General features: G+C 36.2%; 2 protein-coding genes across 2 annotated transcripts; both read left to right on the top strand.

The window, feature by feature from the left end:
* Positions 1-898: 898 nt before the first annotated feature.
* On the top strand, positions 899-24,094 carry LOC141405443 (uncharacterized). The gene is made up of 3 exons (XM_073989743.1): positions 899-1,177; positions 2,237-2,331; positions 22,662-24,094. The coding sequence occupies exons 2-3, from the start codon at positions 2,281-2,283 to the stop codon at positions 22,830-22,832; spliced, it is 222 nt and encodes a 73-aa protein (XP_073845844.1). The 5' UTR covers positions 899-1,177; positions 2,237-2,280; the 3' UTR covers positions 22,833-24,094.
* On the top strand, positions 2,374-9,479 carry LOC141405442 (uncharacterized). Its single transcript, XM_073989742.1, has one exon. It carries the CDS (start codon positions 2,851-2,853, stop codon positions 3,841-3,843), a length of 993 nt encoding a protein of 330 aa, XP_073845843.1. The 5' UTR covers positions 2,374-2,850; the 3' UTR covers positions 3,844-9,479.
* Positions 24,095-26,515: the final 2,421 nt, after the last annotated feature.

Genomic DNA, 26,515 nt, shown 5'->3' with positions numbered 1-26,515 from the left:
CGTTCTATGGGGGCTATATGAAGGTGTGAACCGATACCGACAAAATGCTGGTGGAAAGTTTTATACCCCTAAAGAAGACTACGTACCAAATTTCAGCAATTTTGGTAGGATAATGAAGCTAAAACCTTAAAAATACCGAAAATCGGGAGGTACCATTCTATGGGGGCTATATGAAGGTGTGGACCGATACCGACAAAATTCTGGAGGAAAGTTTTATACCCCTAAAGAAGACTACGTACCAAATTTCAGTCATTTTGGTAGGATAATGAAGCTAAAACCTTAAAAATACCGAAAATCGGGAGGTACCGTTCTATGGGGGCTATATCAAAACGTGGACCGATATATCCCATTTTCAATACCAACCATCCTGCAAGTAATAAAAACTTGTGTACCAAATTTTGACTCTCTATCTTTAAAATTGCGAGCTGTATCTTGATTTCAACAGACAGACGGACGGACTGACGGACGGACGGACGGACGGACAGACGGACATGGTCAAATCGACATAGAATTTTATGCTGATCAATAATATATATACTTTATAGGGTCTCCGACGAATATTTCGATGTGTTACAAACGGAATGACAAATTTAATTATACCCTCCATATGGTGGAGGGTATAAAAACACATTTGGAACACAAGCAATTCAGTTTCAACTATGAAGGCAATAAAAAACTAACAACATACTTATCAAATAAAGGAGGAAGTTTAGTCCATTTATTTTTATTACATTATTTTAAATCCATGATAAACATTAAATAATTTTCACATTCTAAATGGTATTAATAAATTAAATGATTAGTCATGAAACTTTACATTTCATACATTTTCATTCACTCCATCACTACTATTGTTTGCAACACCGCTAAAAAAATGGTGATGCATGCATCAAAAGTCGCAGCGTGTGTACAAGGCCATAATCGAAATTAATTAGAGTGGCAACGCTACAACAATAAGTTAGTCCGGTAACAAAGCAAGTTTTCGGATAGGAATTATTTATCAAGACGACGACAGTGAAACAATAAGGACGTCTATTGATTTTGCTCTAAAAATAATAATTAAAACAAAAAAACCAAAGAAAAATCGTGTCGTTTATTAAACTAAATATAGAAGTTGTGTGTGAACAAAAAACAAATAAAAAATCAACAGATATTCCCAGAAATATTTTGTGGGAAGGTATGTGAATTTATAAATTTACATAAGGAACAAAGAAAACATGAAAAAAGTTCTTACATAAGTTTGTGACCGAGCACCACCATACCAGAAAGAAATTCACGACAAGTTACAACTACTTTTTATGCAGAGTTAATGGGTCTAATTTATTTATAAGTTGTTTTTATTGGAAACTGCATTAAAAATAAATTTTATGAATAAAAAATTATATGGATAAGAACACGTTTTTGTGCATTAGGTTATTAGGTTGTTGTTCTTACCGTATGTTGATAGTTTTTATTTGTTGGAAATCCGTTGGGGGAGGGGGAAGGGGATACTTTCGACTTTCTAATGCTCTATATCAGTGACGTTTCAAGGGGGTGGATGGGTGTTTGCCGTCTTTGTTTGAACTTCAAATGTATTAACCGCACGTTTTTTGGTGGAGTGAAGGGGGTATTTTTCACGTATTGTCAATCTATATTACTGTTTTGATAAAGTAATAAAATACATATTAAAAAGAAAATATTTAGTATTGCCCAACAATAAATCTCCAATTGTTTATGGCTAGGTATTAATAGAAAAAAAATCATAAAAAGAAATATTTTTATTAGGTTTGTTTATCAAAATAGATTTCGATTCTTACCATCCTAATTTTAGCCTGTCTTATCTGATGTCCCACTTGTCCATCCACACATCTGGATATGTCAAGTTAGAGACTGCTGCAAAAAAATTTAAAACTGTACATTTGCGAAAAGGAGTGGACAGATATAGTCCATATTCAAAACTTATCTGTCCTGACCACTTAACCTTGTTTATGATTATTTATTTGACGTTTGCGCTGTGGAATTGACATTTGAAATGCAATGGGTTTATTAAATTCGGTTAAGTGCAAATTTAATTTTGAACTTTTTGGCGGACTTGCCCGAAGGAAAGTGGATCGATGTGTCCCATCTACAAAATTGATCTAAGTTCGGACTTTTCCCTTTCTTGTTGACATAGTGAATGCACTAGATAGACTTTGTAGAGACTCGGAACAGCACAATCTAAGCTATATTTTAACTAATTTCTTATTTTTCTTTTCAGATTACGAATTAAAATCAGTTTTTCCTAAGGATTTTAAATAAAACATGAGAACTTCCACTGTTAGCCGATATGCTTTGCGTTTGACTTTTGGCCAGGTAAGCAGCCTATTAATAGTGAAATAAGGTACTCCCCATATGGATAATGAATTATTTATAGAAAGAATTATAGTCGAACTTCTCGATAACGGACGAAGAATTACTACGTTATAGAGAAAATTAGTTATTAAGGAACCATCTTGTGGGATAACGCATATTTTGGCTTGATGAAATGAGACGATATAGAGAATTATTTGTTATAGAGACGTTAGTAATAGATAAATTCAACTACAGTTCCAGAAAAATTGGGATTGCATATACTCCGTATTAACCCATATTATCCGTAATACCTATCAACCTTTAAGTAGCTAATTAGTGTAGTCAAAAATCATTACCACAAAATCACAAATACATATATTATCGATTTTAGGTATCCTTGAAACGGGTGCCCTAAAATCTTCACACATTCCCCTTCAGCACAAGGAAATGTTAAAATATAAAAGTTAACATAAGCAGAGGGAATAAAAGAGAATTATCATTTAACAATTGTGTGCCACTCGAAAAAAATCACTTAACATTATGAACGTCCTGTCTGAAGTTCCATCCAACGGTGCACAACAACTAAAAGCTGGTGATATTTGCTTAGATTGCCAACGAAATGGCCTTGAAAATCGCCTACGTTATTTCCTCATCAATTTAGAAGAGGAAACTCTCTTGAAATGTGAAAGCGATCATTGTATGTATCCCTATAATGAGGATATAGAAACATCTTCTGATGAAGATACCGACAATTATACATTAACTGAATTGGTTAACTATTCAACACAACATTATGGCGGACCAACTACAACAACTGATAATATATTGGATGATATACTAAATGCAACAGATATCTCATTTACTAATAATGCAAATGTAACCGCCGACACTTTAAATGAAATTTTCATAGCAAATGAAAAGAAACCTGTTAAAAAAGAACGTAAAAAGGCAACAACCAAAACCACTGCTAAATCTCTAAAGCAATCTGGCAATTTAGGTGGTGAAATATTCATAAAAAATGAACCAACAGCAACAGTCCTGGTTAAAAAGGAAACCAAAAAACCAGTAGCAAAAACATCTGCCAAGAAAATAATATCAACAAGTGCAAGCCAGCAAGTGCAAATTAAACAAGAGAAAAATAATTGTTTTCTATTTACATCTAAGCCGCCTACTTCGTCTATAGGTGAAATGACTAAAGCCAAAGTTATTGTGCCGCCGCCTGATGTTAAGGCAGAAAGTACCAAAGTGTCAATGCCTTCTATTAAGACCGAAAGTTCCAAAATCTCAATGCCTTCTATTGAGACGGAGTGCGCCAAAATCCCAATACCCTCAATTAAGGCAGAAAAATGTGACAATGAGGAAGCTAAAAAACAAATTAAAATTGAAAAAACCAATTCGAATTCAACAAGTACTGAAGCTATTATTCCCAAAGCAAGCCTTCTTAAGGGACATCAATATCTTAATATGATTAAGGACAATGACGGTCCTAAAATTAGAATGACGACCAAACGAAAAAAATCCCTAATGAAATAAATTTAGGGGTAGATAAAATATACATACCCTAGTATGTAATGTTAATTTTAAATAAGAAATATTTTATAAATTTGGAATTAATTCATCATCAATGAAATGTATAAATAATAGAATATAAGTATGAAACAGTATACGTATTAGTAAATAGTAAACATTTTCATTAATAAACGAATCTTATGTATTGTAATTAAGCCCGTTGACTTACCTTAGCTTTGTAGATACATAGATTTTTGTAATTAATGAAAATGCGCATTTTTGGTGTGTGTCATATAAATGCGTCATGTAGTTTTACAACATAGAGAAATTACATACAGATGTATATTTATATGCACTCTCCTTTACGCCAGACAGTAGTTTAGTGCTGTGTAAATTAATAAACAAGAAAATAACAACGTAATTGGATTCTCACCAATTAGAACAGATGTGCAACGTATTTACGGAGACAATCGTAAACAAAATAATTTACAGATAAATACGAAATATTTGTAAAAACTGTGTTTACATCAATTTGCGATTTAGATAAATTAAAAAAACCGTATGTTGATGGGAAAATAATATAAGAGAATGACTGTACGAAAACTTTGTCTTGTCTTGTCAGTTACCAACAGTTCAGCTTATAGAACGACAATAGGTTTTCTTCTATGAGAGGACCACGTGGTCTTCCACGGTACAAGTCTTGTTAGACTCTTGACTTGGTTCAATTAAATCTTCATGCTATTGCTTTTCATTAACATACAGCACTTGTGTTTACTTAAATTTCTTCTCATGGAAGACCAAGTGGTCTTCTCATAGAAGACCGAGTGGGCTTCTCATAGAAGACCAAAAGTCTTCTCATAGAAGACCAAGTGGTCTTCTCATAGAAGACCTGTTAGGGTTCTACTGTAAACAATCAGAAACTAGGCATCATTGTTATTATACATACACACACACACACACTTGCTACCCTCATGCTATACTCTTTCTCACTCAGTCAGTCTCTTTCAGTCATTCAGACAACACAGTCATTGTATTACACCACAAGCATTAACACGCACATCATCAATTGTAACGTATTTTCAGTTTCCAGAATTAAACAGAATAAATCTTGCTTAAGTTTGTTAATTTATCAATAAGTCTTTTATTTACAACATAAAAGCACAACTAAATCTTTTACTCAAACGTAAGAGTACAACAACTGGCGACGAGGACGGTGAATAAAGAAATAAATTCTTTAATTTCAATTCATCTACGCAAAAATCAACTGCACATAAAATGTCAAGCGAGAACATTGTGAAATTACTAGCTGAACAGCAAGCGGCTATGAATCTTCAAACGCAGTTACTGCAACAATTAACAAATCTACTTCAAGCACAGAGTTCTGGAAACACCAAAGATGCTACGAGTCCCAGCACTTCAAAAGCAGCATTGATGGAATCTCTTTCACATTCCATGACAGACTTCGTTTATGAACCGGAAAGCGGATTAATTTTTCAAGCGTGGTACAATCGCTACCAACATGTCTTCGAAAAAGAAGCCCAATCTCTGGACGATCATGACAAAGTTGCGTTACTCTGGAGAAAGATGTCAAACAGTGTTCACGAAAGATTCAGGAACTACGTTCTTCCAAAGAATCCAACAGAAATGAGTCTCAAAGACACCCTGGAGAAACTTAACAAACTATTTGGTAAGGTAGAAACTCAAGTGTCTCAACGCTACAAGTGTTTGCAAATGAAAAAACTTGACGGAGAAGACTATAAGGAATACGCCGGTAGAGTTAACTTACAGTGCGAACTCTTCAAGCTAAATGAAATGCAAGTGGATCAATTCAAGTGTCTAATCTATGTCTTAGGTTTACAATCAAGCAAAGACAACGACATTCGCTTACGTTTACTCAAATTGCTAGACGAAGCAAAGGACTCCACAACTCTAGACACGCTTGTAGATGAAACTCAACGACTCATGGATTTGAAAACAGAAAATACATTGATCGAGCATCAATCGCAATCAATATGCGCAGTCAAGAAATTCGCCAAGAACAACAACAAGCATTCCCATAAAATTCCTAAAACGCCCTGCTGGTTATGCGGAGACATGCATTACTCAAAATACTGTCCATTTAAAAATCATAAATGTTCAAAGTGTCAGCAGACAGGTCACAAGGATAACTTTTGCAAAAGCGCAAAACGAGGCAAGTCCACTACAGACAAAACTGCAGTCAAGTCGGACAAAACAAAATACAACGCCAACGCTGTATTCTCTTCAAAGCAACTCCAATTTCAACAATTGCGAAAATATACCACCGTGGAAATAAACAAGAAACAAGTCAAATTACAAATCGACACAGCATCCGATATTTCAATCATATCACGATCAACATGGGAATACATAGGTAAGCCTCACGTACACAAAACAAATGATACTGCAACAGACGTGAATTCCAACAGCATCAGCCTAATCGGAAAGTGTCAATGCAACATAACGGTATCAGACAAAACGCTAACTCTACAATGTTACGTCACGGAAATCGATAACTTAAACATAATGGGTATCGACTGGATACAAAGTTTTAACCTTTGGGACAAACCAATTTCAGCTTGGTGTCGCCAAATATCAAACGATGAATACATATCAAACCTGAGAAGCAAGTTCAAACCTGTTTTCGACAACAGCAGTCTTGGCCTTTGTACAAAAACCAAAGTGCATATTAAACTTCTTCCAGACGCAAAAGAAACATTCATTGCAAAACGCCCAGTACCATATGCCGTGAGAACAGAAATAGAAACAGAGCTAGATAGACTTGAAAAAGCAAATATCATCACACCAGTCAATTCTTCAAAATTTGCAGCGCCAATAGTCGTAAGTAGAAGGAACGGAAAAATTAGAATTTGTGCAGACTATTCCACGGGTCTCAACAATTCAATTGAACCAAATCAGTATCCTCTGCCCACTCCTGAAGAAATTCTCTCAGATTGTCACGATTGTATGATATTTAGTCATTTGGATCTCTCTGACGCATATCTACAAGTAGAAGTCGACGATCAAAGCAAAGACTTGCTAACTATTAATACTCACAAAGGGTTATACAGATCTAATCGCCTCACTCCAGGTATAAAATCAGCACCAGGATCCTTCCAGCGAATCATGGATGAGCTATGCACAGGCATCCAAGGAGCACGAGCGTACATAGACGACATAGTCTTGGCAAGTAGATCTCTTCACGATCACAAAACTAATCTTAATTTGTTATTACAGAAAATTCAAGATTACGGGTTCAAACTCAAATTCGAAAAATGTCAATTTTTCAAACCATCAATCAAGTATCTAGGTCAAATCATAGATAAAAATGGCATACGACCTGATCCAGATAAAATTCTTGCAATACAGAACCTGAAGGTCCCTGAAAACATTTCAGAAGTACGATCTTTACTAGGCTCCATAAACCACTATGGAAAGTATGTCCACAACATGAGAAACATCCGAAAACCACTAGATGATCTCTTAAAAAAAGATCACAAATTCATTTGGACCAAAGAATGTCAACAATCTCTCAACGAATTCAAACGCATTCTAACATCGGATTTACTACTAACTCATTACAATCCAGCATTGCCAATTCACATTGCAGCGGACGCATCATCACATGGCATCGGAGCGGTAATATACCATACTTACCCAGACAACAGTGTCAAAGCCATTCATCACGTCTCAAGATCACTTACTCCAACGGAGCGAAATTACAGTCAAATCGAAAAAGAAGGACTAGCACTAGTTTTCGCCGTACAACGTTTCCACAAAATGATTTTCGGAAGAAAATTCACCCTACATACCGACCATAAGCCATTGCTCACCATATTTGGTTCCAAAAAAGGTATTCCGATCTACACCGCGAACAGGTTACAACGTTGGGCTCTCATCCTTCTCACCTACGATTTCGATATAAAGTATACCAATACAAAGGATTTTGGACATGCAGACGTTCTGTCAAGATTGATAAGCGCACATGAAAAACCATCAGACGAGTACATCATAGCTTCAATCAACCTAGAAAACGACATAAGATATGACATCACAGACGCCGTATCAACACTGCCAGTTAGCTTCAAAATGATACAGGATGCAACCAAAAAGGATTCAACCTTACAAACAGTTTTAAACTATGTATACAACGGCTGGCCAGAAAACAAAAACAGCATAGATTCTTCAATTCTTCCATATTTCAACAGGCAAGATTCAATATCAATAACAGATGATTGTCTTATGTTCAATACGCGCATAATAGTACCCGAATGCTACAGAAAACAAATTCTCAAACAACTGCATCGCGGACACATAGGAACAGAAAGAAGCAAATCTATCGCACGCAGCTACGTATATTGGTCAAACATAGACAAGGACATAGAGACTTACGTCAAGAAATGCAACAATTGCCAACTCGCAGCAAAAAGTCCCATCAAAACCAATCTTTGTCCTTGGCCCACAACAACACGCGTTCTCGAACGTGTTCACATAGATTACGCAGGTCCTGTAAAAAGCATTTACTACCTCGTAATAGTGGATTCATATTCCAAATATCCCGTCATATATGAAACTTCATCAACCACGACCGCAGCAACATTAAGGTTACTAACAACTTATTGTTCACAGTTTGGAAATCCTGAACAAATCGTATCCGACAATGGAACACAATTTTCCTCAGTGGATTTTGAAAATTGGTGTTCTCAACGAGGAATCAAACACACACGAACAGTTCGATATCACCCAAGTTCCAATGGTCAAGCAGAAAGATTCGTCGATACTCTCAAACGATCTTTAAAAAAATCAGAGGGAAAGGAGACGGCATCTAATGCACTACAAACATTCTTAGAAGTGTATCGTTCAACACCGAACAAAAACTCACCTAATGAACTCTCTCCAGCGGAATCATTCCTAGGTCGAAAAATGAGAACAGTTTTCGATTTAATAACAAAGCCTCCACCAGCGAGCAGAGAGAGAAACATTCAAATGGAGAAACAATACAACCGGAAACATGGTACAAAACAACGAAATTTCATCACTGGAGATCTTGTCTACGCTAAACACTTCAAAGGTAATAAAAGCTACTGGGTTCCAGGTGAAATTATCAACAAAGTGGGAAATGTTACCTACAACACTCTCATTCAAGTGGATAAGAGACAAATTCTTGTGAGATCTCACGCAGATCAACTCAGACCAAGAGAAACCGATGAAAATGTACCTGCAGAGCAAAATGATAATCTTCCTCTTCAAATCCTACTAGAAGACTTCAACATTAGTCCACCAATGGAAGAAGATTTCACAACTCCACCATCATCACCGGTTATGCACCCACAACGCATCACTTCTCGAAGAAACCCTGTACAGCCAGTATCCCGGACCCCCGAGAAGTCTCAAAAAGGGAGATGTTAGGGTTCTACTGTAAACAATCAGAAACTAGGCATCATTGTTATTATACATACACACACACACACACTTGCTACCCTCATGCTATACTCTTTCTCACTCAGTCAGTCTCTTTCAGTCATTCAGACAACACAGTCATTGTATTACACCACAAGCATTAACACGCACATCATCAATTGTAACGTATTTTCAGTTTCCAGAATTAAACAGAATAAATCTTGCTTAAGTTTGTTAATTTATCAATAAGTCTTTTATTTACAACATAAAAGCACAACTAAATCTTTTACTCAAACGTAAGAGTACAACAAGACCAAAAGTCTTCTCATAGAAAATCAACTGGTCTTCTCATGGGAATCCAAGTGGTCTTCTCATAAAAGACCAAGTGGTCTTCTCATAGAAGACCAAGTGGTCTTCTCATAGAAGAACAAGTGGTCTTCTCATAGAATACCAAGTGGGCTTCTCATAGAATACCAAGTGGTCTTCTCATAGAAGACCAAGTGGTCTTCTCATAGAAGACCAAGTGGGCTTCTCATAGAATACCAAGTGGTCTTCTCATAGAAGACCAAGTGGTCTTCTCATAGAAGACCAAGTGGTCTACTCATAGAAGACCAAGTGGTCTTCTCATAGAAGAACAAGTGGTCTTCTCATAGAAGACCAAGTGGTCTTCTCATAGAAGACCAAGTGGTCTTCTCATAGAAGACCAAGTGGTCTTCTTATAGAAGACCAAGTGGTCTTCTCATAGAAGACCAAGTGGTCTTCTCATAGAAAGTCAACTGGTCTTCTCTTGGGAATCTAAGTGGTCTTCTTATGGAAGACCAAGTGATCTTCTCATAGAAGACTAAGTGATCTTCTCAAAGAAGACCAAGTGGTCTTCTCATAGAAGACCAAGTGGTCTTCTCATAGAAGACCAAGTGGTCTTCTCATAGAAGACCAAGTGGTCATCTCATAGAAGACCAAGTGGTCATCTCATAGAAGACCAAGTGGTCTTCTCATAGAAGACCAAGTGGTCTTCTTATAGAAGACCAAGTGGTCTTCTCATAGAAGACCAAGTGGTCTTCTCATAGAAGACCAAGTGGTCTTCTCATAGAAAATCAACTGGTTTTCTCATGGGAATCCAAGCGGTCTTCTTATAGAGGACCAAGCGGTCTTCTCATAGAAGACCAAGTGGTCTTCTCATAGAGGACCAAGTGGTCTTCTCATAGAAGACCAAGTGGTCTTCTCATAGAAGACCAAGTGGTCTTCTCATAGAAGACCAAGTGGTCTTCTCATAGAAGACCAAGTGGTCTTCTCATAGAAGACCAAGTGGTCTTCTCATAGAAGACCAAGTGGTCATCTCATAGAAGACCAAGTGGTCTTCTCATAGAAGACCAAGTGGTCTCATAGAAGACCAAGTGGCCATCTCATAGAAGACCAAGTGGTCTTCTCATAGAAGACCAAGTGGTCTTCTCATAGAAGACCAAGTGGTCTTCTTATAGAAGACCAAGTGGTCTTCTTATAGAAGACCAAGTGGTCTTCTCATAGAAGACCAAGTGGTCTTCTCATAGAAGACCAAGTGGTCTTCTCATAGAAGACCAAGTGGTCTTCTCATAGAAGACCAAGTGGTCATCTCATAGAAGACCAAGTGGTCTTCTCATAGAAGACCAAGTGGTCTTCTTATAGAAGACCAAGTGGTCTTCTCATAGAAGACCTAGTGGTCTTCTGTTAGAAGACCAAGTGGTCTTTTGATAGGAGACCAAGTGGTCTTCTCATAGAAGACCAAGTGGTCTTCTCATAGAAGACCAAGTGGTCTTCTCATAGAAGACTAAGTGGTCTTCTCATAGAAGACTAAGTGGTCTTCTCAAGTGGTCTTCTTATAGAAGACCAAGTGGTCTTCTCATAGAAGACCAAGTGGTCTTCTCATAGAAGACCAAGTGGTCATCTCATAGAAGACCAAGTGGTCTTCTCATAGAAGACCAAGTGGTCTTCTTATAGAAGACCAAGTGGTCTTCTCATAGAAGACCAAGTGGTCTTCTCATAGAAGACCAAGTGGTCTTTTGATAGGAGACCAAGTGGTCTTCTCATAGAAGACCAAGTGGTCTTCTCATAGAAGACCAAGTGGTCTTCTCATAGAAGACCAAGTGGTCTTTTGATAGGAGACCAAGTGGTCTTCTCATAGAAGACCAAGTGGTCTTCTCATAGAAGACCAAGTGGTCTTCTCATAGAAGACCAAGTGGTCTTCTCATAGAAGACCAAGTGGTCTTTTGATAGGAGACCAAGTGGTCTTCTCATAGAAGACCAAGTGGTCTTCTCATAGAAGACCAAGTGGTCTCATAGAAGACCAAGTGGTCTTCTCATAGAAGACCAAGTGGTCTCATAGAAGACCAAGTGGTCTTCTCATAGAAGACCAAGTGGCCATCTCATAGAAGACCAAGTGGTCATCTCATAGAAGACCAAGTGGTCATCTCATAGAAGACCAAGTGGTCTTCTCATAGAAGACCAAGTGGTCTTCTCATAGAAGACCAAGTGGTCTTCTCATAGAAGACCAAGTGGTCATCTCATAGAAGACCAAGTGGTCTTCTCATAGAAGACCAAGTGGTCTTCTTATAGAAGACCAAGTGGTCTTCTCATAGAAGACCAAGTGGTCTTCTCATAGAAGACCAAGTGGTCTTCTCATAGAAGACCAAGTGGTCTTCTCATAGAAGACCAAGTGGTCTTCTCATAGAAGACCAAGTGGTCATCTCATAGAAGACCAAGTGGTCTTCTCATAGAAGACCAAGTGGTCTTCTTATAGAAGACCAAGTGGTCTTCTCATAGAAGACCAAGTGGTCTTCTCATAGAAGACCAAGTGGTCTTCTCATAGAAGACCAAGTGGTCATCTCATAGAAGACCAAGTGGTCTTCTCATAGAAGACCAAGTGGTCTTCTTATAGAAGACCAAGTGGTCTTCTCATAGAAGACCAAGTGGTCTTCTCATAGAAGACCAAGTGGTCTTTTGATAGGAGACCAAGTGGTCTTCTTATAGAAGACCAAGTGGTCTTCTCATAGAAGACCAAGTGGTCTTCTCATAGAAGACCAAGTGGTCTTCTCATAGAAGACCAAGTGGTCTTTTGATAGAAGACCAAGTGGTCTTCTCATAGAAGACTAAGTGGTCTTCTCATAGAAGACCAAGTGGTCTTCTCATAGAAGACCAAGTGGCCATCTCATAGAAGTCCAAGTGGTCTTCTCATAGAAGACCAAGTGGCCTTCTCATAGAAGACCAAGTGGTCTTCTCATAGAAGACCAAGTGGTCTTCTTATAGAAGGTCAAGTGGTCATCTCATAGAAGACCAAGTGGTCATCTCATAGAAAATCAACTGGTCTTCTCATGGCAATATAAGTGGTCTTCTCATGGCAATATAAGTGGTCTTCTCATAGAAGACCAAGTGGTCTTCTCATAGAAGGTCAAGTGGTCTTCTCATAGAAGGTCAAGTGGTCTTCTCATAGAAGACCAAGTGATCTTCTCATAGAAGACCAAGTGATCTTCTCATAGAAGACCAAGTGATCTTCTCATAGAAGACCAAGTGGTCTTCTCATAGAAGACCAAGTGGTCTTCTCATAGAAGACCAAGTGGTCTCATAGAAGACCAAGTGGTCTTCTCATAGAAGACCAAGTGGCCATCTCATAGAAGACCAAGTGGCCTTCTCATAGAAGACCAAGTGGCCTTCTCATAGAAGACCAAGTGGCCTTCTCATAGAAGACCAAGTGGTCTTCTCATAGAAGACCAAGTGGTCTTCTCATAGAAGACCAAGTGGTCTTCTCATAGAAGACCAAGTGGTCTTCTCATAGAAGACCAAGTGGTCTTCTCATAGAAGACCAAGTGGTCTTCTCATAGAAGACCAAGTGGCCATCTTATAAAAGTCCAAGTGGTCATCTTATAGACGACCAAAAGGTGTTCTCAAAGAAGACCAAAACACCTTATCAAGGATTACCGAAGGTCCTAATAAAATGCCTAAAGGTTTCATAGAATTCCAATAAGTCTTCCCATGGAACACCAAGTTGTGCTCTCCTCCTAGAAGTCCAATAGGTCTTCCCACACTAGCCTAATGGGGCAGATTAGAAGCATAATTAGATAGAAGCATAGTCTTACCATAAAGGACCAATAAATCTTCTCATAAAAGACGAATATTTCAGTTCATAAGCCTAACTATAGGTCTTCTCATGGAATATTATTGGTCTTCTTAAAGGAGACCAAGTGGTCTTCTTGTGGAATATCAGTCGGCTTCTTATAAAGTGTATCATGTTAGCAACACCACAGACTTGTCTTATTCCAATCCTCTAAAATATGACCTCATTTCTCAACATATACCTTCAAACACATTACAAGGACGTCATTGAAAAGGGTTAATCACATCAATTTACAACATTTTGTAAAAACAATGTTAATGCTATTTATTTAAGAATGGCAAGTCAAGATTAAAGTTGAATAACATTTGCCGCACCTTGCGCAAGTGGCAATGACAGTGTAAAACGACTAGCGAAATGAAAAGAAATGACAGCTGAGTACCTTTCTCATAAGAATAAATGGATTTTGGTTCTCATCGATTTATCAAAAGTGACGAATGAGGCATCAAATCCATTAAGAAATGTCAAATATTCGGCAAGGTCAATTTGGCACTCATTTATTAAACAATATCTGACTTTGTATCTTTTGGATATTTTTTTATTCTCAAACTGATGAAACTTTCTAACTTTCTTATAAAAAAAAATTCACATTAGAAATAAAATAATAAAAGAAAAGAATTCAGTGATAAGAATTCGGTTTTGTTTATATTTTTTGTTTGCTTATTTCACATGACTATATAGTATTCCAGCAGATGCTGATACTACGATGGCGGCATAAAGAACACGCATGCACTGCATGATTGCAAATAATAACAAAAATATAAATTAAAATTATAATGCCGCACATATGTATTATAATTTCTAAAAATATTTATTCTTGTTTGTTGTATGTACTACATACATTTTTATCTGTTTTGAATTAGAGCCAAAACAAAACAATTCTTGCAAAATAAAATTTGGCCAAAAACACTTTCAAAATTAAAAGCAAAAAATCAAGTTCAATATGATGACTACGTCTTGTACATATTAAATTAATGTGTCGCCAAACTTGTATTTCCTCATAAAAGACTGAAAAACAACAACAACACCCGTAAATACCCTATGAAAGTGACAATAAAGATAATGGATTGCCGCCTGCCGTCACCTTATAAGTACATACCACAAAAACAAATTGCAAACACAACAACAAAATCATTAAAAAAAAAACAAATCAATTACATAAAATCAAATAAAATTGTAAATAAATTTATTTCTTTGCTACCTTAGTAACAAATGATAATAATTGTGTCTTATGTTACCTAAACACAACTAATCGAGAATTCTCTTGGTTCACATGGGTTTAATGGCACCTGGCCAGTAGGGTAAATGAACATTTGTTTACATTTTATATGGAGGGGAGGTATTTCTTATCTTGGCAAGAGATATTATAAAATTCTTTTGACGTTGTTTTGATAGCATAGGTTATTTTCTGTTCTATTTTTAGAATTATAAAAACTAAAAAAAAAAAAAAATTAAAATGCATTCTTTAGCTAATAAATGCGTATTTCTTCAAAGTGACAGAGGCGCCAATTAACAAAATACCACAAATTCTACTGTACAGACATGTTTTTTTTAAATAAGACGTAGTAGATAGTAGCCGCTGCGTATCTGTTACGTCAATAGAGATTATTCATTTCTTTTCTCTTATTAATTTATTTGTGTTTGGGAAATTTTGTTTTGCAAATTTATTTTCTTTTGCATATTTGTGGGAATAATGAAAATATATGTTTTAAAAATGCTGCATTATATGTATATAGGTCAAGGTCCAACAAATTTGTATTTGTTATTGATGTCTTGGTAGACATTTAATAATTACCAAATCTCTTCTTAACTTAATTTAAAAGCCTCATTTATCAATTTGTTTTGGTGGGAACCCATTTAAGAGGGGTCCAATGAACTCGCTCCCCTTGTGTCCATAAACATTTTGTATTGTGACGTAGAAATTTTGTTAACCGTAAACGAACTCAAAGTTCAGTGTCTTCGTATTGCTTATAGGACATTTGTTGTTTATATTAATACGTATTCATCCACAATTGGTTCAACAAACTGGTGTTTACAAAATCGCGTGGCTTTCTTGATTATAAACAGTACTGTTATTTTTATTACCTCCATCTGAGTATGGAAAGTATATTAAGCTTGTTTTTTTGTTTGTAACGCATCGAAAAAATGTTTTTGTATATTCTTGATTAGGAATAAAGTTCAATGTCGATCTAGCCATGTCCATACGTCCTTCTATTTGCATAACTCCGAATTGAATTAGGTAGGACGCTGGAACTTTAAACAGTTGCGTTTTTTATTTGAGGTTAAGTTCGAAGATGGGCTCTACATACATAGATGCATATATTAATATAGATCCTATATAACGGTTCATTCCGGTTTTAGGTATTTTTAGGATTTATCTGCATCTTCTGACCGAATTAGCTATTCTTGTCAGGAGGCGGACAAGCTTACTACCGCACCATGGTTACTCGATTTGAGCCTCTGCCATAAGAAGAACGAGAGGGTCTGGATTAAATCTAGGAAGACTCAAAAATGTAGAAATTCCATACATCCATTACATCTCGCCGCTGTTGAATGTGGTGCACGCGGGGCAAATTATTTTCCCAGGTGCTAGATTGTATTTTATATATAAGTAACGACTTTTTATGTCGTCTCCAAAACTTTCCAAATTCGCTCTCTTTTACTTAACAAGTTTGTTATCGAACAGCGTTTTGTAAAGTGGGGTACACCCGATCAGTTTTGACTGTCAGTTTTGCTCTAATAACCGGTTGCTGTCCAGTGTGGCCGCTAATTTTTGTCAGTCATCAGGCAACCACAAAATATTTTGTGGTTGTTGGACAGTTTGACATTTATCGATATTTCCAAAAAATCGACAGTCAAAACTGATCGTGTGTACTAGAGCTGACAAACCATCGATATTCCCAACATTAGATATTTTCGATATAATAGATTAAAAAATCGATTGCTATCGATATTATCGTTAAGTTGTCAACACCATTAATTTGGAAATGAAAATGGCGGAAATGTCAATGCTTTTCTTGACATTTTGTACAAGTAGTTCACAGAAATGTAAAGGAGAATAAACAATTGCTTTTATTTTATAGAAATATAAAAATGCATTTTGCTTTTCCGAAAAATGTGTATGTGTAACTACGGACCCACTAAACAATTTTTGCCGAAATCGTACCGAATTCGGACGAAATCTCTGCACAAGTTTCCATTTCTGATGCCGTCTTCGCATGCAAAACATGTCCGTTTTTGTGTGAAGCGGTTCGCAGAATTCGGAACAATTTGTCGAGGGAAATTCGAAAAGAGCATTCGAGTTTCCACAAAAATTAGTTTCGAATTCTGAAGAAATTTCGTAAAAAATCTGAAGTAAATTGTGATTTTCGAAACAATCTCTGACAAAACTCTGAAGAAGTATTCGAAAATGTGCAGAAAATGGAATACATTTCAGAGATGTGTTCCGAGATTCTGGAAAGTTTCGGAACGTATTCTAAAAAAATTTGCTATGTTCTATCCGAAAGTCGGAAACTATTCTGATGTTTCATTAGATGTTCCATATATATTTGCCCAAATTCTTAATTTTTATTCGGATTTGATTCGAATTTCTTGCAATTTAAATAAGAACTTCTTGATTTAAGCTTTATACCTATGTTCAGAATTACAATGTGGATTTATTATATTATTCACCGCTGCTTCCCGCAAAAATTGCAAAATTATTGTCGCAGTCCTTCCTGATAAAGTTTTCTTTGTCTATTAACAGATGCTAAATAACTAAAAAAAAAAAACAAACCACAGCATGCAAACAAAACAAAAACTCTACCTTGTCTTTGTAGTTCTTAAAATAATCTCTCTGGGAATTTACTAGTGAGAAAGATAAACTAATCAAAATTTCCCATCAGAGAATGTGCAGAATATTGGCGGATTTTCGAAAACAAGCACAAGAAAATGTGCAGAGATTCCTTAAAAAAAATGGCTGATAATAGGTTCAACTTCTGAAGGAAATTTTGAGAAATCGGAATATTTTCTGATCACACATTGGAAAAACTCTCAAAAAAATCTAACATCAGAACGCTCGGCAACAATTGTTTAGTGGGGACTTACTTTCTCACACACACAAAACCGAAAAGCAGCGAAATTTCTATTTATTTCAATGAATTTTAGGTTGCGGATTTTTGTTCCGATAATATCGATAGGCAAAACTATCTATCGATATTTAATTTTTAAAAAATAATCGATTTTGTCGATAGTGCCATCGATTTTTTGCCAGCTCTGGTGTGTACCCCGTTTAAAAGTTTGTACAAATTTGTACAAACTTTTGGGTTATCGTACAGACCTATTATTTATCTAGACTTTGACATAAACAAAATAGGCCTCGATGACTGCCAGTTTTGTTGGTCAATGTGTACTGCACTTAAAGCTGGTTACACATTGTCAGTTTTGAATGACAGCTTTGTTGTTGCTTGCTAGTGTGGCCGTTCATTTTTGTCATTCATCAAGCAACCACACAATATTTTTTGTCATTCAAAACTGGCAATCTGTACGGTACTTTAGTCTTTAATTAACAGCTGATACTCTATTTTTAAGCGGGGTACACACGATCAGTTTTGACTGTCGATTTTTCGGAAATATCGATAAATGTCAAACTGTTCAGCAACCACAAAATATTTTGTGGTTGCCTGATGACTGACGAAAATGAACGGCCACACTGGCAAGCAACCGATTATTTGAGCAAAACTGACAGTCAAAACTGATCGTGTGTAACCCGCTTTAAATTAACAGCTGATACTCTTTTTTAGTGTTAACTAGGTGGACTTATCGGTCATAAATCGATAACACTACAATGTTGTTGTCTCAAAGGCACATTTACATGGTAATCACATTAATTAAATCGAAACGAGAATCAACTTTTGATGAAACGAGTAAAAAGGTATCCGTCCGACATATATACCATCAGCCTGTTCTAAAACATTACTTTTGTAACTGACAGAACTATCCGAAATAAATGCTCTGTTCCAGAACCTGCAAGAAGCTACTATTTTTTACTACGATAACATTTTTTCCTTTATGTTATCGGAAAAAATAGTAAAAATTAGTAGATTCTTGCAGTACTGGAACAGACCAAAAGTTTAAAATTTATCCTCGAAGAGCCGGTTAGTATGAACTTACCCTCAATAAAAATGATACTGTCGTAATATGAGCGAAGGGGACTGCCTGCTCAAAACGTCAACACATACCGTGCTCATCTTACACTTTAGTTTGTCACTGTGGATTTTTAGAGCTTTTGGACTAATAAGCCAGGAATCCTGGACTTGCGCACGGAAAACATCATATAACTATAAACAGGATCACAAGATGTACTTTCGGTAAAAATTTGCAAACGATCCTCTAACAGCCCTTAAAGTGTACATAAGCAAAAATATCGATCGATCTTCTTTAAGGGGAGGTACCCCCCGAAAATGTTCATCGATCTCGATGTACGTTTGGAAGAAATTTAAGGACGTGCAAAGTTCCGTCCAAATTGGATTCTCAATTCGTTTTGGTATGTTATCTCAAGAAGTATAGACTTGCAACCGAAAAAAATTGAATCGCAGTAAAGAACACCGTGAGCAGAAAATCATGACGATTCGAGAAGAGTTTCTAAACTGCACATGTGCCAACAAATTGAAAATTTTGTGAGGGAAGGACGCGAAGGAGTGAACCGATATAGTTCATATTTGAACATGATAGGTCTGTTCCAGAACTGCAATAATCTACTAATTTTTACTGTTTTTTCCGATAACATAAAGGAAAAAATTTTATCGTAGTAAAAAATAGTAGCTTCTTGCAGGTTCTTGAACAGAGCAATTATGTATATATCTGGAAGAAATAGGTATTACGACGTGCAAAATTTTGACCAATATCGAAAAAACCTTTTGGGAGTTAACGGGCGCAACATTTGGGCGAAAAGTTGTGAACTTTTGTGGGGGATATAGCCCATTTTCGTACTTGATCTGAGTTTGGACAAAATATTACGAAATCCAAATTTTGAACCAATTCGGTTGATTCGTTAGAGAGTTATCGTGCTCACTAGCCAGCCAGACAGATGGACGGACATGGCTAAATTGACTCCAAATTGTCTGAAACAGATTTCTTACAAACATACTTGGGGTCTAAAACATAATTTCGATGAGGTACATTTTTATACCCTCAGCATTTAGGCTAAGGAGGGTATATACACTTTGATACGATGAAAATGTGCCTCATCGAAATAATGATTTTAGACCCCAAGTATGTTTGGACGAAATGTGTTTCAGACAATTTGGAGTCGATCTAGCCATGTCCGTCCGTCTGTCTGTCCTGCTGGCTGGAGCGCACGATAACTCTCGAACGGATGAACCGATTCGGTTCAAATTTTGCCTTTCGTAATATTTTGCCCAAACTTAGTTTAAGTTCGAAGATGAGCTACATCGGTCCGCCCCTTCCGGTACCTCCCCCACAGAAGTTCAAAAATGTTCGGAAAGTTTGTGCGCACGATAACTCTTGAAGGGAGTGACCGATTTGGTCCATACTTTGTATAGCGTAAACTTTCTACCATAGTAATATAAGGTTCCAATATGGTCTCAATAGGTCAACCACTCCTTCGGGTACCTCCCACACAAAATTTCGGAAAAGTTCAGTTTATGGCCATCTCTCGAATCGCTTTGATTTTTGTTTTAGCAACTTGTATTTACTGCCCTCCATACGACGGTACAAGTTTCATCAGGGGCAAGTCCATACTTCCTGGGAAAATAGCATGAAAGTTGCAAAAAACCCCTATGACACCGTGTGAGTGGTTGGAGCGCAAGATAACTCTCGAACGGATCTGCCGATTCGGTCCAAAATATGGCCTTAGTAATATTTTGTCCAAACATAGCTTAAGTTTGAAGATAAGCCATATCGGTCCACTCCTTCAGGTACCTCCCCCACAAAAGTTCAAAAATGTTCGGAAAAATTGTTCGTACGGTAACTCTTGAAGCGAGTGGCCGACTTGGTCTATACTTTACACATCCTAATATATCTACCAGATATAGATCAGGTTCAAATATTGACTATATTTGTCCACTCCATTCGGTACCTCCCACACAAAATTTCGGATAAGTTCACTTTAAGACCTAATATCGAATCACTTTTATTTTTGTTGAAGCAACTTGCATTCGTTGCCTCAATTACGATGGTAAAAGTTTTTTTAGGGACAAGTCCATACTTCTTGAGCAAACAGCCCGAAGAGTGTGAAAACCCCATATGGCACCATATGTGGCGGTCGGAGAGCACGATAACTCTCGAACTGTTCAACCGATTTGGTCCAACATTTGGTCTTCGTCATATTATATCCAAACTTAGTTTCATGGGCAATACCGGTCCACAACTTTCGGTACTTCTCCCCAATATTTAAAAATGTCACTAAAATGCTAGGACGATATCACTTGAATGGGGCAACCAATTTGGTCCAAACTTATAAACCTAATATTTTATCAAAATTTATGGGTCTATCTTGTATTGCCACTAAACTTGAGTTGCGTTGTCAGTTGTCTGCGCGACTGAGACGAAATGTTGTACCATTAATGTCAACTCAACTGGGTGGTCGATAAACATGTTATCGATCAGTGTTTTTTCAAACTTGCGACCTCTATTCGCCAAAAAAAAAAAAAAAAAACATTTTAAAAATAATTGCGCTTTGGATAATCTTTTGTGTATTCTGGACAATATTTTAATATTTTGGCTGAGTTTTCGAGCAAATTTGGAAAACAACCCAAGATTGGAATATAACCTGGCCAATGAATCTTCGGATCGTCAAGTTTTATTTGCTGTCCCAAAAAATGATAAGTTCGGTGGAATTATTTTTTGATTATGAAGAAAATGTACAGGACATTGCATCTATTAGAAAAAATTTGAGGGACAAGTCGAATCAATTGGAATTGCCATCTGCACTGTATGTTGATGTGCATGTGGAAAGATCTGTATAATCAGTAAATTATTTCAGTTTTAAGGCGTATTTTCGATTGCAAAAGGATGCCGTAGTTTACATTGTGGAAACGTTAAAGGATGGCGATAAATTCACTTCTTGCGATGGACCACCACCAGTGGCGTTGAAGTTTCTTTTATTTTGAGCCATTTTCTTTTTCAACTTTGCTTTAAAGTGAATCCAGACTCTCTGCCACTCTTCAGGTGTTCGTGTTGGAGGTCCATGCCTGTTTAAACTGTCCGAAATGGACCTCCACGCTTCATCCGCTGTGGCTTTGGTTTCACCAAAAACCCGAACTCCTCGGGCTAAGTTTGGATTTTCACTCAGCTTATCAATTAATATTTCGAACTGTTGCTTTGTCGTTATTTTTACCATATTGATACACAAAATTAATTAATGATGCAAAGAATCAATAATTGTTAACAAAATGTTTATTTTTCCTCCTATTTTACTTCTTGTTTCTTCGAAAATGTTCACTGCAACTGAAAATTACTGGTTGCTGAAAAACAGCCGCTTCGTCAACTGAGATTCGCAACTTCAGTTGAGAGTTGCCATACGTGGATCAATTTTGACAACTGGCAACGCCACTCAACGATAATTGTTATCGATGATCGACCCCTTAGTTTAACTTCTAAAATGGCCCATATCCGTCCTCCCTAAGGGTACCTGCCCTACAAAAGTTCAACATTTGTGACTTAGTGCAGTTAATTTCTAATCCACATTTTTGTCGGCAAGTTCAAATGTCAAAAAAGGGCCACAAAATTCTGAAGAGACCTTAAATGCATTCGATCTGTCCGGAGGTGATTCACATTGGCCGACTGACACTTCTTTACTTGTTTATTAAGAAAATAATCTATGTAATATCATAAAATTACTGTAGTGGGAACTCGATCTAAGAACTAATTTTTCAATGAAACCACTCTGTTCTGACCATGGACTAAGGACGTATGGTTTGTTGAAATCAAGGGTTCCTAGGTCGAGCTCCATACTAACAGTGCATTTAGACTAGCTGAATTTAACAAATCTTGTCGATTTAAGTTGTAATTTTCATACAATAAATCAAATAAATCGAGATAAGGCATTTAAACATGTTATAAGTGTATAGTATAGAACTCGATCTAGCGACGCATAATTTCATGAAACTTTGTTTTTCATTGTTTCAATAAAACCGCTTTAGTGTGACTTTCGACAGTGTTGAATGCATGTGGGATTTATTTAACATATATGCATATTGCACCTATTAAATACTGAACTATCTTTAATCACATTTCTAATCTCAATTCTTTATTGTCTCGTTTTTTTTTTTATTCTTTACAGTCTTCAGCAACAGCACCGAGCAGCTTTACCACCACCCACGGTAATCCTGATCGTGTGATAACTCGTTCTGCTACCTGCTTGGCTTTGTTCGGTATTGCTTTGTCTTCGTTCAGTCTCAAACAGATGTTGACCACTGGCGCCAACAAATCACCAATTATGCGCAAATTTTAAAGTTTTTTCATCATTTCCATACGCTTTTTGAGCCACACGGAGGCTCTGTGTATACATATATTTCTTATACCTACTTTTATTTGCTGCTACTGCTTTATATTCGATTTACAACATCAACCCATCTATATTTTATCGGAAGAAAATGATTGAATTTTGTTGAGAATGCAAAATGAGGAGGAAGTAAATGTATAGGATACAATGTCGTCGCCGTCCCCATAACAAAAATCATTAAAACAGTCAGAAAACAAAAACACTGAATAAAGAAGAAACATACTAAACACAGCTCTAAAGATGGACTAATGCCAGTTTTGCATTGGCTCGCTGCAGTAATAGGAGGCGCGTCCAGTGTGGTCAGTGGCAGTCAAGGACAACAAAAAACAATACATTACAAAATAGCACAAAACAAATCAAAGGAAAACTACTACACCAACTAAACATATGGAAGATGAACCTGGAAAATGACAGCGAAATATAATTTGAAATGATATACGGATATTTGTAATCTTAAATGTGTGTAAAAACTATAAAAACCGAAGATGATACACTAGTATTAGAAATAATGTACAAGAAGAACATGAAAAGATAGGAGTCAAAGACAGCCAGCAAGGTATTTGTAAATATACCAAATTGCAGGGGATTTACCAGCTGCTGTTATTAAACCTGTATGATTTTTTTAACAAACAAAAGACAAATTGGTGTTACATTTAATTTAGTTTAAAGATTTGCATGTATTAGTTTCCAATTCATTCAACATTATTTTTAGTTTTACTGGCAATCGTTATAGATTTGTAAGTAGGGTCGTCATTTTCATCAACACCAAAACAATCTTATAACTAAATTTCAATCTCTTAGCCAAATATTTGTCTTTTGTTTTGAAATAATATTTCGTAAAGAAATTAAAAAACTTTTTCTAGAATCTATTGTATGTCCATACTATAAAGAAAACAAATTTGTCCTTTGGAGAGTTTATTAGAATCCCACTTTTTTTGGTTATACATTTGAAGAAATTGTATTGTGTATTAGTTATGAACACCTCTTACAATAAAAATGGTTCCATTATTTTTTCAAATTTTTTTTCGTTTTTTTATTATTTTGTTTGCAAAGTTCTGAAATGAAGGAATGACGAGGACTGACCAAATGAACATAGTATTCTTTTCCATTTGTTTATTGGTTCCTGCATAAAACTTTTCTTGCTATTTTTCTCTTCTTCTTAGTCAAATTAGATGATATTTTAATAAAATAAATGTCTTAATTAAATCTTACTTTTGTGTATTTTTTGGGTATGAAAAACGGATTCAAAATTTGGGATCAAATTCAATAGTGGGGTTTTACAGGTTCAGATATAAGTAGTTCTGTTTCTTTAATTGAATTGACAAAATGTGCTGCTTTTAGCAAAACTTGAAGATTGTCGATAAAACTAGAGTTTTAGATGCCAGTGTAAATTAGATTGATCATAGAGTAAGTATAAAAGCAAGGGTGGCAATACTTTATTATGTAAACCGCTATAATTTGGTTTAAAATATACACCGCTGTACTAATGTAAAGAAACCGCTGTAACTTTATTTAAACTCCCAGGTCTGTGTTTAGACACACAAATTTCTCGGGAAAGTAAATTGAGTTTTTGGGAGAGAGCGGATTGGAAAGAGCTCTTCAACACTCTTTCCTACCCCCTATTGCCTAAAAACTGAATTTACTTTCCCGTGTGTCTAAACACGGACCAGCAAAAAAAATTGGAAGTTGTGCAATTGGAGTTATGACTTCACAACATCTTTCCATGGTAGAATAAAGTAAAGGTAGGCCACAGCTAAAAGCTGATTAAAATTTTTTTTTTATGGCCTAATCTGTCAAGAGCAGGGTTGACATTTTGTACTGTTTTTGACATTATGCAATCATAAAGGTAGATGTATCGCTGAATTGTTCCAACAAAAAACTTCTGCTGTAACACTATATCTTAAAATTGAAAACAAGGAAAAAAAAGGGTATTCGCGTGGCAAAATAAAATTTTTGATTTTTTTTAGCAAAACTTACGCATGAACGATTTATCAAATATTGATATTAATTTAAATTTGTTCCAAAAGTACGGGAATGTAAAAATTACAATTTTTGTAAAAATTCATTTATCTGCAAATCGGATGCCAGCAATCACGATGTCAGATTAGCCAAACTTGTCAATTAGAAAATAAGTGAATGACATTTTTTCACTGTCATAAGTTTGGGAAGAACTTTTGCTATTTTTGGAACACCATGGTACAATAATTCTTAGGTAGGCCACAGCTAACAGCTGATTACAATTTTTTTTTTGTATGGCTTAATCTGTCAAAACCGTGTTGACATGCAGAGTTGATATTTATTATTGATCAAAAAATTCAACTCTGTTTTGTTTTCATTTCAACATTTCGTTCTTCTTCTTCTTTGTTTACTCATCCGTTATCATTCATCAAAACAATTTTGACGTTTTACGCCATAGCGACAGGGTTGTATTTTTTTGGCGATTCTCATACCTGGCCTACCTATGAATTATTGTACCATGTGGAACACTTTTCCAACAAGAATATTCTGGAGCCTAGCTAAAGAAATGTTTTTACACTATATGGCACTTTTAAAACATAAAAAGTGAAGCTCTATGTTCCATATGTTTTTGCATGGTAGAACAAATACAAGGTAAAGTTAATACTACAACAAATACAACTCGAACAACAACCACAAAGGAATTTGTTTTTGTTTGTAAACCTTAGTGTCAACGTGAATGTAAACAAAACAAGGAAATGTCTATAAATTATTGGAATTTAAAAAACTAATAATTTTTCACATTTGATTGAATATTTTGGAAAACATGAATGAAAACTCGTTAGATTTTCAATTTGAATGTTTCCATATCATTCCACTAAATGCATAATTTCTCGCAGAAAGTAGAATACTTGCAAAAATGTTTCAGGTCGCTGGTAATTCATTGAAAAAAGAGAAGATGTTTCAATCATTTGCTTTTGAAAACAAAAAAGCACGTGTTTATTAGGGCTTTATTATTTTCAAGTTTAACAAAATACCACACATAGTAACAAATATTGTACCGCCTCTATAAGCGGTGTTTTAGTGTGCGGCATGTCGTTCGGACCTGGAGGAGGTTACATGTCAATGATATGAAGCCGTCTTTATGGGAAATAGTTTTTTTTTCTGATGAATAATTTGTTCTTCAAAAATATATATCCCTAATATACATCGAACATAGAAATAAATACATAAAATGTCGAATGGAATTTGACACTAACACTACAACCCAGTTCAGTCAGCTGGGTATTGCTGCTACCTTTTCTTGTTCTACCATGATGTTTTTGTAATACGGGATAGCTATGCAAGTACATCTACCATTATTATTGTACCATGCCATTTGACGTTTTAAGCCATGGCTGCAGGGTGGCATTTCTCATTGATTTTCATTCCTGGCCTACCTCTACTTCATTGTATGTTACGTGCCACCTACAGCGGCGCTACGGTGTGGTACCAGTCAGCTCAGGGGGGCAATCTTCAGGGCAGTCCCAACCCATACACCAGTAGCCCTAGGGGACGAACAATTATATATGATAACTACACTAACATAAAAATGAAACGATCACAAACACGAGTCCACTCGAAACAAAGGAGCTTGAAGTACTTGCCCCCACACTTCGCCCGCCCATCCTTGACCC

This window comes from Musca autumnalis, unplaced genomic scaffold (genome assembly GCF_047663935.1).
Source record: "Musca autumnalis isolate F117 unplaced genomic scaffold, ASM4766393v1 scaffold_5, whole genome shotgun sequence".
Lineage (NCBI taxonomy): Eukaryota > Metazoa > Arthropoda > Insecta > Diptera > Muscidae > Musca > Musca autumnalis.
Note: the sequence above shows the minus strand (reverse complement) of the source record. Positions and strands in the feature narration are given on the sequence as shown.